Below are 12,710 nucleotides of genomic sequence, written 5' to 3' on the forward strand. Positions count from 1 at the left end.
TGCTGTTATAAAATAGGATATATTTTGGCATTTTGGTGTTTTTATCTATTTTTTGACACCTCTGTTATTCTGTCTTGCCTTATTTCTTCAAACTGATATATCCGACAAACAGCTCATTTTGCTTGTTCGCTTCACATTAACTGGACGATCTTGAACTTTAAACTTGGAAACTCTCCCCCCCCCCCCTCTATCTCTCTCAATTTACTGGTATCTGAATGCGAGCCATCTCAACTCTTCCTCTCTTTCCCACGCCCTCCGCATCTTACGCCTCTCTTCCAAACCATACAACGGTTGCTGATTCTGAACCTGCATTCCCCAATCTCCCCCTCCCTCTTGCCAATCTTGTCTACACCCTCCCCCACCCCCGTAAGGATTGTATCGCCCTGCTTGTCTAATCTGATTGGATCGAACCGGACCATTGTAGGTTTGACCGAGATGTTGTGGGCCATTATTGCAAGACACTACTGTTTGGATCGGCATGGGTATTAAGGGACTCTTAATCATAGGAGAAGCCACTTTGTCAAAATCGATAAATTGAGGCGAGTCACCACTGCTATTGCGTCTTGTTCGCGGGCCCTGAGCAGGTGCGCTGAGACTGATATCTTTATGAAAGTCACCCCGTGATTGGTCGATTGGTCTGTCTGCTGGTACCTTCCACGCTTCTATTCTTCTCGGAACACACAGACCCCAGGCCTCAGTGATATGACTTAGAATCATATTTGAAATATGACGATGGGCGTGGTGGTTCCAATGGACTCCGTCTGCGACTCTGCGATGAAGCTGATGGCGGAAGTAGTAGTGGAGATCCAAGACGTCAAAACCGTAAGCGTTGGCTAACTCCTTAGCGTAGAAGTTTCCTTCCATGACGTCTAAGCGGAGTGTCTCTGAGAGGAAATTGAGCTCAGGAAGTAGGAACCCACCACGGATTTTATTAGCGACCGGGAGCGCTGTATTCCAGATGAAGAGACACTCTGGTGGTAGGACGCTCTGCATCTTACAAAACGTCTTCTCAAGGCTCGTCTTGTAGGAATTCATGCCATGGGATCCATAGCGTGAGATGTCCCATAGGCATGAATTCATCAGGACAACGTCGGGCTGAGGATCATTCTCGAAGTCGGCCAAGATCGTCTCCATGTATTTGTTGTATGCCCTTGTGACAAAATAATACCTTGAAAGTAAATAAAAGTTCACAAAAAGGATTTACACAACTTCTCATCAAAAACTTCCACAAGTTTTTATTTTGCTAAAACTACAATAGTTTGGATTAGGTTTGTATTTTTTGGCCAATTGTTTTTTTGTGGTGATTTTACAAGAGGCAAAGCAAATCACTTTGTCACAAAGCAAATCACCACAAGGAAGAGATGCTTTATACCATATTGATTGATTACTGATTAACAGCATTGAACCAATTCCATTGACCAGTATCTCATTGACCAGGCAAAGATTCAAAATGATGGTTTTTGTCTGTGACTTGCGTGTAGCTGTCTTCGAAAAGTGATTTTTTTCATTAATGTTCCATTTACTCTTTTACCAACAAAGTTGAACAGTAACTTTGAAGCTGCTAAGCAAGTCACAGAGATAATTTGCACAACTACAATCACGGCCAAACTGTCTGGGCCACCCATCACCCACGCCTAACGTTATATAAAACCATTCCTTGACCACTTCCCATTGACAATAAACATTGTCTCCCCCGCCCCAAGTACCCTCTCTCAATGTCGACTGTAATGCAGAAGAAGACCGCCAATCGGAACCAACATGGGCAGGGGGTCCCAACGAGATATGGCTGGGGCTATAGATGTGTCCAGAAGTCTTTTAAACTACCATTACCTGATGATGTGATAGTCCGTTTTGTACTGGCGGACTTCTCTATAGTTGATACCATTGTTCATTTCCTCTTTACGTCCTCCTTCAATCAGGATGTCGTCTTTGAAACTCATCTCTCCCTAAACCAATCAAAAACAGCCAGGTTAGTCAGATGAATCAAACATAGCAACAACTATTTCATCAGATGATCTGATGAAGTAGTTGCTACGAAAACTCATGTGCATTTTTTTGTCATTAGCTAGTATTTAGTGCTTATGAGAGAAATAAACCACGGAAGTGGTGCTCATGCAAAATTTTCCCATAGACTTCTATATTTTCCAATGGAAGTGCCCTTTGCACAATGAAAACCGCCCTGCCCTATATGAAAGATTACGTTCTAGGCTTGTACCAGTCAATAAATTTGTTTTCTCCTACAACAAAAGCCTGAAGCAACACTTGGGATAATCTGATAATCTCCTAGACTAATCTCACTTAATCCTCTTATCATCGCTTATCTGCAGTCAACTTGTCCTGATTCTTGGGTGACCAATTGAGATTTTATGATGGATCATTAGGCCTGCATGCTTTGTTTTCTAAAAGGCCAGGACACCAAGGCATTTTCTCCTTTGTAAGGCCAAATAAAAAAAATACCAGTTGATCGTCCCCGCCCGCATCCTTTTTTGGGGCCGCATTTTTTTGTTTTTACTAGTTATTATTTTTATATTTTTGTAAAAAAAAATTACTTGTAACCTTCTGTTTCATAAAACAATATTAGTGAACGTCTACCAGCAAATCTTTTTAGTGATATCCGACCCTGTTTAAGTGTCAGGTCCTCATGCAACTAATAAAGGTATAAAATAAGTTTTCGGTTGATTCAAACTGAAGAATTGGTGGCCTGTTTGATTTGAAATACTAAGCGGCCATCTTGAACAAAAATAGTAAATAGTAAATAATAAGGCCCTCATCCTCGGGACGATCGGGACGATCAAGGGCACCAAGTCAATGACCATGGGGAATGTAGGCAATCGCTTGATTGCCTCTGTGAAGTATCAGGCCTGGACCATTGGAACTCCACACAAACACACAGCTTTTCCTTGAACAAATTTATCTGCAATTGAAGATTTTAAATGACTGTCATTACCTTTCTCTTGAGGTTGTTTTCTGTCAGGTAGACGTTTGTTTGCAACAAAGAAACTAAGTCTTTGTAAATGCCTCGCTGAACTGAACAAGAGAGGGAAAAAAACATATATTTATAAAATCACCGAATGATGAGCTACTGGTAAGGATAAAAAACATTGTATAATTTCAGTCTGAAAGGTTACTGATTGTGAAGCTCTTTCAGAAAGCTATATCTAAAAACCTAAAAAACTACGCAACAGCTCATTTTGGTTGTTAAAACCATGGAGTGTATTGCTCCATGTTAAAACCAAATAATTATAAGAACATTCAGTTTACATGCTGAAAATTGTGCATGTTTTTTCACTACGAGTTCCATGCAGAATATGGACTAAGTTAAGTATGGGTGAACCTCTTGCATTCAAATATTAAACCAACATTTAACTTTTACAAAATACATAATAATCTGTTTCCTGACCCGACACCACTTTTGCCATCGTGATGAAATAAATGAGTATAGATACTAATTCACTCAAATGAGATTCCTTTTGGTTTGCCTTGGTGTGCTATACTTGGTGGCAGGATACAGAAATCTTTCCCTATAAAATAATAAGGCTATTTCGGACATATTGTATTGAGCACTTACTTGAATCCCCAATGATGACAACAAACTTGTTCCATAGTAGTTTAGTGATATCCTCGTTAAGAAAGATCGCCATTGTTGATACGTACTGACACTAAACTCTACTGGACCTGAGATTCTTGGAATACACTCCCATCCAATCTGGACTGTTCATGTCCACTGCACAGAGACAAGAGGTCAATAAAGGTCAGCCACAATCACAAGGATGGTAAACTCTGTAAAAAAAAATGTAGTTTTTCTCATAATTTCGGACTGGGACTTTTATGATAACTTTCATTACACAACTGTGTTTTCTTGAGTGTTTTGAAGAGTTAATATCCACACTTTCAACCACAAATCTGGACTGTTTATGCCCACTATATTTAGAAACAAGACAACATGGAGGTCATCAAAAGGTCAACAACTAGGCCCTCTCACCAGGATCGTTTTAAACTTTGTAAAATTAAAAAAAAAAAACTAAAGAAATGTTAAGTTTGACGTTTCCATCATAATTTCGGACTGTGAACTTAATGATAACTTTCATTACACAAAGGTCTGTGCTTTCTTTTAGTGTTTTGACGATGTTAATTCAACCGCAACCACACAGGAAATGACAACATTCAACTTTTCAAAATCACTGTCATTATTTTGTAACAGCGCTGCGCGCTGAGCTGACACACCGATAGTCACACACTGTTCCAAAGACGTGAAAGACAACAAGTTCACTGACAAGTCGATAACTAATAGTTTTGTCGTTCCTTGATTTGTCGTTCCTTGATTTGAAACCTCATCAGTTTAGATTCTATAATGAACAATTTGAAGGTATTTTATTCAATACTCACGGTGTGGTGTGATGACACAAACCTCGAAAGTCAAAGAAAGTCTTCAAACCTCTGGTAAATTTCTTCAGCTGGCCTGGCTTACTGCACTGCTGTCACACAGCAGTGTATTGTGGCGGGACCGGGGGTTGGGGCCAAAAGGTCTGGTCTCGTTCGACGGGGACACCGACTCCCGGGTTAATTATCACACCCCAAAATATATTTATGAGCCCTGGTGCTCAGGTGAGCGGCTACCCAAACACCAGGGGGGGACTAATAACGAGCGGCGGCTAAAGCCTGCGGGCGGTTCGTTTGGTGGAGATTTACCACCACCTAGACTTAGATTAACCTCAAATTATAAACGAGCAGTTAGGAAACCTCAAATAACCTCACGAGGATTCATAGGTTCCAAGGCACAATTAAATGGTTTATTTCAAGTACAATAATCAATAGATAATTCACAGGTTTATAATCACAACACAACCCAATAACCTCGCCTTATAATAATATCAGGCCCTTAGTCAATGCAATCAATAAATGCACTAAACCTCATACAAAAGTTATACACAAGTGGGCCCAAGTGACAGGTGAACCTCACACCTCATACAAGTTACACAATCTTCTCAAATACAGACTATGCCTCACACGGCGTAACTTCTAACCCACAGAAGCTAAGCAGGAGGGAAATTCCCCAGGAACCTTCCAGCGATCAACAGTGTGCCTCACCGAACCACATACAAGTCGTGAATTCCCCGGGCTACACTCAACCGTTTTCTCTACCCGAGATGCGGTTATTCGCCCTCACACAACCTCAGTATTCGCAGTTCCCACGTAAGGAAACACAACACACGCTCCCGTTCCCAAATTTCCGGTACACAAGCTTATTAGTTACCTCGCTCTTCTATCTATACGGTCGGCGGTTCAATCCTCGATCCATCGACACCACAGCAACACGTAACCTCACTCCCTAAATGCTAGACTAGCCCAGGAGCAACACGTGGAGAGATAAACTTCGAGATCAGATAACACAGCACGCCGCAGAGAGAGAGAGAGCATGCCTACAGCGCCGCCTGTTTTATAGCCAACGCGCAGACCCCACGCGACGCAGAAAAGGCGCAGTAGACTGGCCACAGTCCACCAACTACACTCAACTTACACCCTGTTCCGCCACACAGGCCCCAGCTAAGCTTGGGCCGTCCCGGTCCAAACAGCTTAAAACAAACAGACCTCAGGAACAGGCACAATATTAAACACTAAACTTAAACATTAAAAACCTCTTATACAATAGAAACATGCGAGGTTTACTAACCCTCACATCTACTCATTTATACATCCTCAACACATGTACTGGTCACCACAGATCCATGCCTTCTCGTTAATACAAGAAAGTCATATGAGGCCTACCTCAACCTCACAACTACTGTTCTAGTTTAACCAAAAAGATAAAAAGTCATCCTCACTGTGGTGAGGTTTATCCAACTCCTATACAAAATTTTACATTACAAGTCATACAGAACAAACAGTAACCCACACCTCCAGTGAGGTCACTGTCTGGATTACACAATAGAAATATTAATTTTACTATGAATTAGCGTCTTGATCTACACCATTATCGAATCCACCTTAATCAGAGCATGTACATTAATCACATATATTTATACAACAATTATTAAATGCCTTAGGTTTCTTAAACTTAGCAATACAAAAAATATAAAAGTTAGCGGCCTCAACACTTAAACAAGAACACTGTGATTTATCTTAAAATTTTATAATAATCAAAATATAAATTTGACAAAAATACTGCACTGATTTTTTTCACAAAATGTCATTCCGGCAAGATAATGATAATTTAGTCGTAAGTTCACTGCTCGTCTCTAGGGGTCCAAAGTGTAGCGGGAAGGGTCCACTGGTTTGAGAAATACGCGAGTGATGTTCTCCACGTCGACCAACGTGTCTCCCAGGTAGGTCTTTCGGCAGAGCGTTTCCTCGACACGGGCAAACCGGGTCCGTCTGGCTGGTACCTCCGGCGGATCCACGGAGTCCTCGCCATTGTCTTGGCCTGGCTCGGGAGCAGCGCTCCTGGACGAAGATTCGGACACTGTCCCTGGGGGAGAGCCGTCTGTGTTTGCAGGTTCCCCTCTCATGATTGCCAACATGGTGCGAGGTTTCCCACCCAACCGAATCGACGGGGACCTTGGTGGAGCCTGAAGAGGCGATATCGGTGTTGGTGACAGGCTGATGACGGCTCAGAGGTGGCTGGGTTCCTTCGGCTGGAGCCTTGGGCGATGGGGGTGGCTTGCTCAACGTAGCTGGGGCTGAGGACCGCTTGGTTGGGTTATCACGAGCTAGTCTTCCCACCAGAACTGATCGGTCCACCGATACCGGAAGAGTGATTCCCCCATTCAACAACACAGGTGAACCTCTGTGAGGTTCCTTCTCGAGCTTGGCTTGGATCAACGCACCCTCCGCCCGATGATCAGGGTGGCAAATCCGGTAGTGTCTAGCAAAATTGTCTCTTCTCTTTTCTTTAAAACGGCACCTTTTGCAATGAAGAAACTTGGGCGGGCCGTGCTTTACACGAAGGTGGCGCCACAAGCCCTGCTTGCAGGTGAAGGTGTCACGACACTTATAGCACTCCTCAACCATCCTGCAGCAAACAAAACACAACAAAAAAAAACCCTTCCGTCAAACCAACATCATTAACCCTACAACCTAATAGTGCTACCTATACCTCACAGGTAGTCGGTGTCCCCTTTTCGGATACCTCCGAGAGGTTTCCTCCCCACCAGGTAGGCCTATATCTAACCCTGTTTGGCCTACTACATTAGTTGGACTAGTCTCTGAACCTGCAGTAGGTTCCAGCCCTCTCTCCGGTTCCTCACTCACCTCCTCCATATCTTTGTGCCCACTTTCCAGGACAACCTCAGGTTCATCACTTACTCTCACCTTCTCCCTTTCATTTTGCCCATTTTCAGGGGCAACCTCATGTGCATCTCCTACGTGAACTTCCACAACCCTCTTAGGCTGATACGCCCAAGGCTCAAGGGGTTTACCCTCATATCGCTTAAGCCTATCCCCGTGGACTACAAAAGCTTTGCTCCCACGTTTCAGCTGAACTCGAAACGTCACATCTGAGAGTCTTTTGACCACCAAATACGGTCCTTCCCAACGAAGCTGCAACTTCGGGGACCGACCCTTTTTCTTCAGCTTGTTGAATAGCCAAACAAACTGGCCTTCCTTCAACCCTTGACCGTGAACCTTACGGTCGTAATTTCGTTTCTGCCGTCTGGCACTCTGCCTGAGGCACTCTCTCGCTCGGGTGTGAGCCTCTTGCAGGTTGTGTCGTAGAGCTTCTGCATAATCAGTACGCACCGTGTCCTCCACACTAGGGCACTCTACCATCAAATCGACGGGCAACCTCACTTCCCTCCCCAACATCATCATGTTCGGGGACTCACCGGTTGACTCCTGGGGAGTGCACCTATATGCAAAAGATGCGTAGGGTAGACACTCGTCCCAGTCACTCTGCTGTCGTTTTGGCTCAATCATCATGGCCACCATGTTTACCAACGTTTTGTTGTAACGTTCGACCATCCCATCGGACTTTGGGTTGTAGGCCGTGGTCCGAGTTTTCGAGATGCCAAGGACCCTGCACATTTCGGCAAAAACTGCTGACTCGAAGTTCGTTCCCTGGTCGGAATGTAGTTCCAAGGGAACCCCGAACCGACAAACAAATTCTTTGACAAACTTGTCAGCCACAGTTACCGCCCTTGCATCGGGAAGGGGGTACGCCTCCATCCATTTGGAGCAGTAGTCACCGACTACCATAACCCAGGCGTTGCCACTGTCACTTCGTGGCAGTGGCCCCAGCAAGTCCAGAGCCACTCGTTCCATCGGCTCGCCGACCCTGTATTGCTGCAAGGGGTGAACACGCCTCTTTGCCGGAGACTTCCTTCGCCCACACAGAATGCACTGTCTAATGAACGACCTCACATCAGCGACCATACCCGGCCAGTAATATCTCAGTTTGAGCTTGGCTAGCGTCTTTTTAACGCCCAAATGACCACTAGCCCGACCACCATGTAACTCTAGGAGGACAATCTCCCTTAGCTTCCCTGGCAGCACAATGCGCCACCTGATCGACCCTCCATCATCCGACTCCCAGCTTCTACATAAAACATTGTCTCGCACTTCCAGCTGGTCCCATAAAGACCACAGAGTCTTGTGTACCTTTGAGGTGTCCGACACAGCCTCCCAGAGAGGCCGACTGCTCGACTCCTCTTTTGCCCGTACAACCCAATTGATACCAGGATCACTCAGTTGTGCTTCCCTGACTGCTCCCATAGGCATATGTGGCTCAGCAAGTACGCCCCTAACCAATGCCTCGGGAGGTTCAGAGTCTTCCACAACTTCCTCATGAACCTCAATTGTCTCAGGTTGCATAGAAACCTCAGTACCAACTACAACCTCTTCGGTGTCTGCACCTCTTCCACATTGTTTGCAGACCTTTCTGGACAACGCATCAGCATTCCCATGCTTACGACCAGGCCTATGCTGAATGGTCATGTCATACTCGGAAATAACCTCAATCCACCTCGCCAGCTGCCCCTCAGGGTTCTTGAAATTAAGTAACCACCTAAGAGCAGCGTGGTCAGTCCTTACAGTCACCTTGCGACCGTACAAGTACTGCCTGAACTGTTTGAGGTATACTACAACTGCCAAAAGTTCCCGTCGGGTCACGCAATAGTTCCTCTCGGCGCGACTCAGTTTACGGCTAGCAAAGGCTAGAACTTTCTCTTCCCCATCGTGCATCTGGGACAACACAGCCCCTATCCCATCTCCGCTAGCATCAGTGTCTAGAATATAGTCACTGTCCAGGAGGGGATATGCCAGTACTGGGGTGGTTTGCAATCTGTGCTTAAGTTCATCGAACGCCCGCTGACAGGCCTCAGTCCAGATAAACTCCCGTGACTTTTCAGTCAAAGCATGTAGCGGTGACGCTACCTCAGCAAACCCTCTGACAAACTTACGATAATAGGAAGCGAGGCCTAGAAAGCTTCGAACTTCCTTGACACATTTTGGTACGGGCCAATTTGCCACTGCTCGAACCTTTTCAGGATCCGTAGCCACACCTTCGGGGGACACAATATGGCCCAAATAACCCACCGACCTCTGGAAAAGGAAGCACTTACTCGGCTTCAGCTTTAGGCCGGCTTGGCGCAGTCGTGAGAGAACAACTCGCAGTCGCTCAATCTCTTCGCGCACTGTCTTGCCAAACACAATCACATCATCAAGGTATATCAGCAGGATGTCCCACTGAAGCCCTCCCATAACTTTTTCCATTAACCTCTCGAACGTAGCCGGTGCGTTGCAGAGGCCAAAAGGCATGCATTTCCATCGGTACAAACCGTTACGCACGACAAAAGTTGATTTCTGGCTAGCCTCCTCATCGAGGGCTACCTGCCAGTACCCAGACGCTAAATCAAGCGTCGAGAACCATTTGGCACCTGACAATGCATCAAGTGTTTCATCTATTCGAGGGACGGGATAGGCATCCTTGATTGTTACCGCATTCAAACCTCGATAATCGACACAGAATCGCCGTGTCCCATCCTTCTTTTTCACTAGAACTACATTAGCAGCCCAGGGGCTATCTGAAGGCTCAATAACCCCTCGCTGCTTAAGCTCTTTGACTTGTCTCATGATTTCCTCCTGGTTACACAAGGGGTGGCGCCTAGGCCTCTCCTTAACGGGTCTTGCATCACCGGTATGAATGTGATGCTCAACAACATTGGTCTTCCCAATATCGTGGTCACCAGAGGAAAATACATCCTGATAGTCTGATAAACAAGACTTAACCTCATCGTGGTAATCCTCACTGAGGTTCACCTTACTCCTCTCATATAAGTCGTACAAGTGCTTAGGCAGGTTGTCATTAACCTCACCAGCACCTACCTGACTCAGCGGAACCACCGACTCAACCTCAACTGCCTCAACAGTCCCGACTGTGGTACCCTTCCGCACTACCCGTGCATCATCACTGGGATTGAGGATTCGAAGCGGTAATACCTCACCCTGAGGTTTAACCAATGATCTGGCTAAAACTAAACCTCGTTGGGCCAATTCGCCTCCACCCTCAACAGGCTCAATGATGGCAGACCGAAGTGGTATCTCGCCAGTATGAATAATCGACCCAGGCACCACGGCCTCATGTCCGGATGCTATTTCAGTTGTTTCCGCGACAACTACCCTGCCAACAAATGGCTCTCCTGCACTACTTGTGCACCTCACTCGTTCTCCATTCAACCTCAACTCAAGACTCTGGAAATCTAAGTTCCCACGGGTGGGCAACAAGAAATCCATTCCAAGTATACCCATACACTTGATGTCTGCGAAAACTGCCTTAACCTGATGGACAGTTTTACCCACCTGAACATCCACCGAGGCAACACCCATTACGGCAAGCGGGCTGCCGTCCACCTGCCGAATATTAATCCCCTCGTTGATCAGCACCGGCCTCTGTTCTTTGGCCATGCTATGGTACACCGAACCACTAATTACTGTATCTGTCGAGCCAGAGTCGACTAGAAAACGGCATTTAGTGCCCCTCACCAATCCATTAACAAACAACCCAAGTCTAGGCCGAAGGACAGAAAAAGATTGGGTCGCCACCGGCTCTTCTTCCGCTGTAACTCGCCTCTTCTTGGCTGTATCTAGTTCTTCTTCTCTTCCTCGTTTGGACCCTTGGGTACATCCAGCCTTTCCGTGGGCCCCCCGGTCGGCTGGTCGGCGTTTCCCGAACGCCCCTGCTTTTTGCGAGGTTCAGTGCACTCCCGTATGAAGTGCCCAAGCTCTCCGCAATTGAAACACCTCACACCCTGGCTCTTCCTCATCTCAGGCCTCTGTGAAAACCCTTGAGGTTTATCACCTCGACTGTTCCAGCCTGGGCCTTTTTTGGTCAATTCAAACAATAACTCCACAACCATGTCCATCTTTTTCAACTGCTCACTAGCACTGCCCTCCAATTCCTGGAGACGCTGTTCGGTGCCAGAGTCAACGGCCCTTGCAAACTTGGCAGGCCTACGTTCCTCTCTTCTTTGACTTTCAACCTTTTCGATGCTTTCGGTTTCGAGAGCAGCCTGGATGGCTTCGTCCAAAGATTTTGGGCGCGCACGATAAATGCCTTCTCTCACCACTTGACTGTCCACAGCATCTATGAAATGGTTTTTCCCGAGGCGCTCTCGTGCCTCCTCAGAAATCTCAGGATAGGCCTTCACAGTCAAATCTCGGACCGCCTGTCCCAACTCTTGAATAGTTTCTTTCGCACCCTGTCTTCGATGCCTGAGCTCCACCAAATAATTTTCGGCCTGTTGACCAGGGCCAAATCTCCTTTCAAGGAGCCTCACCAGTTCACCATAGGTGAACTTCTTCTTTGCTCCATCGCCAAGGATTCGGAGCGCATCAGCCTGGAGGCTCGCAGCCAGAAACTCGGCTGCTTGCTCATCGCTCCACTGATTAACCTTTTTACAGGCCTCAAAATGCCTGTGGTAGTCGGTCCAAAGGACCTTACCCTTATACCGGTCGGGGGTAATAGTAGGACGGCGGGGCCTGTCCTCTTGAGGCTGAAAAGAAACCTCATCCCCAACCAACCTTGCCTCTCTTTTGAGTGGCCATGGACCAGCATGAGGTTTACTAACCTCACTGTTTCCGGGACCCTCTTTCTCCACATAAGGATGAGTCAAAAAACTCAAAACCTCATTGTGCAAACCTCGTTCAGTTGCCGACTGAACCTCGGTGTTTAGAAAAGGGTTCGTATTTGAACTGTGCGACGGAAAGGGGATAGACCTCTGATGAGGTGTACTCCCAACATGCCTTTCACCCCTTTCAACCAACTCAGGGGACATCCCAACACTGGAAACTTGCCGTGCCTTTAATGAGGCAAAGTCGGCGGTATCCTCTGGCAACTTAAAGAATATTTCCGTGTCGGCCTCGCACGAAGGACGATCCCTTACTCTAAGGGAACCCTCTTCCATGCCCTCGGGCTGACCCTTCCGCCTTGCGGCCTCCAGTTCGGCCGCCAACCGTTCTCTCTCCCACTTTAACCACTGCACCTCCATTCTGGAGCGACACAGTTCATCTTGGAAAGAACCCTGTTCATCCACACCTCTAGAGGTGACCCTATCTGGTTCTCTCCTTCCACTCATACCAGGTTGTCTCTCACTACGACAATCTCTACAGTAAACCTCAACCGTGTACCTCAGAGAGGTTCACCAAACATGTACAAGATAAACCTTAAAATAATGCACCTAAAAATTACAATTGCTCAAAAATATCTACAGGAAAATCAA

The 12,710-nt window shown here is 46.3% G+C and overlaps 2 protein-coding genes across 5 annotated transcripts in view; one reads left to right on the forward strand and one right to left on the reverse strand.

Moving 5' to 3' along the window:
• LOC139941087 (dynactin subunit 1-like) overlaps positions 1 to 12,710 on the forward strand; it is a 344,631-nt gene that overhangs the window by 84,796 nt on the left and 247,125 nt on the right. The gene's annotated exons all lie outside the window — the stretch shown is intronic.
• LOC139941094 (PC-esterase domain-containing protein 1A-like) lies at positions 39 to 5,394 on the reverse strand. 4 transcript variants are annotated; one of them, XM_071937525.1, is made up of 5 exons: positions 5,255 to 5,394; positions 3,569 to 3,724; positions 2,948 to 3,027; positions 1,831 to 1,946; positions 39 to 1,168 (listed from the first exon to the last, which is right to left on the reverse strand). In XM_071937525.1, the coding sequence occupies exons 2-5, from the start codon at positions 3,639 to 3,641 to the stop codon at positions 202 to 204; spliced, it is 1,236 nt and encodes a 411-aa protein (XP_071793626.1). In that variant the 5' UTR covers positions 3,642 to 3,724; positions 5,255 to 5,394; the 3' UTR covers positions 39 to 201. The 4 variants fall into 4 exon arrangements, with proteins under 4 accessions (XP_071793626.1, XP_071793627.1, XP_071793624.1 ...); XM_071937526.1 differs by lacking the exon at positions 5,255 to 5,394 and adding an exon at positions 4,387 to 4,497 and having other exon boundaries at positions 39 to 1,150; positions 3,569 to 3,780; XM_071937523.1 differs by lacking the exon at positions 5,255 to 5,394 and adding an exon at positions 4,387 to 4,497 and having other exon boundaries at positions 3,569 to 3,780.

This window comes from Asterias amurensis, chromosome 8 (assembly GCF_032118995.1).
Source record: "Asterias amurensis chromosome 8, ASM3211899v1".
In the NCBI taxonomy this organism is placed as follows: Eukaryota; Metazoa; Echinodermata; class Asteroidea; order Forcipulatida; family Asteriidae; genus Asterias; species Asterias amurensis.

Coding starts and splice junctions, on each gene's coding strand:
- LOC139941094 (XM_071937525.1), bottom strand. CDS start 3,641: ATGGCGATCTTTCTTAACGAGGATATCACTAAACTACTATGGAACAAG. Junction 3,028..3,568: donor TGTCATCATTGGGGATTCAA/GTAAGTGCTCAA, acceptor TCTCTTGTTCAG/TTCAGCGAGGCATTTACAAA. Junction 1,947..2,947: donor AAAACAACCTCAAGAGAAAG/GTAATGACAGTC, acceptor TGATTGGTTTAG/GGAGAGATGAGTTTCAAAGA.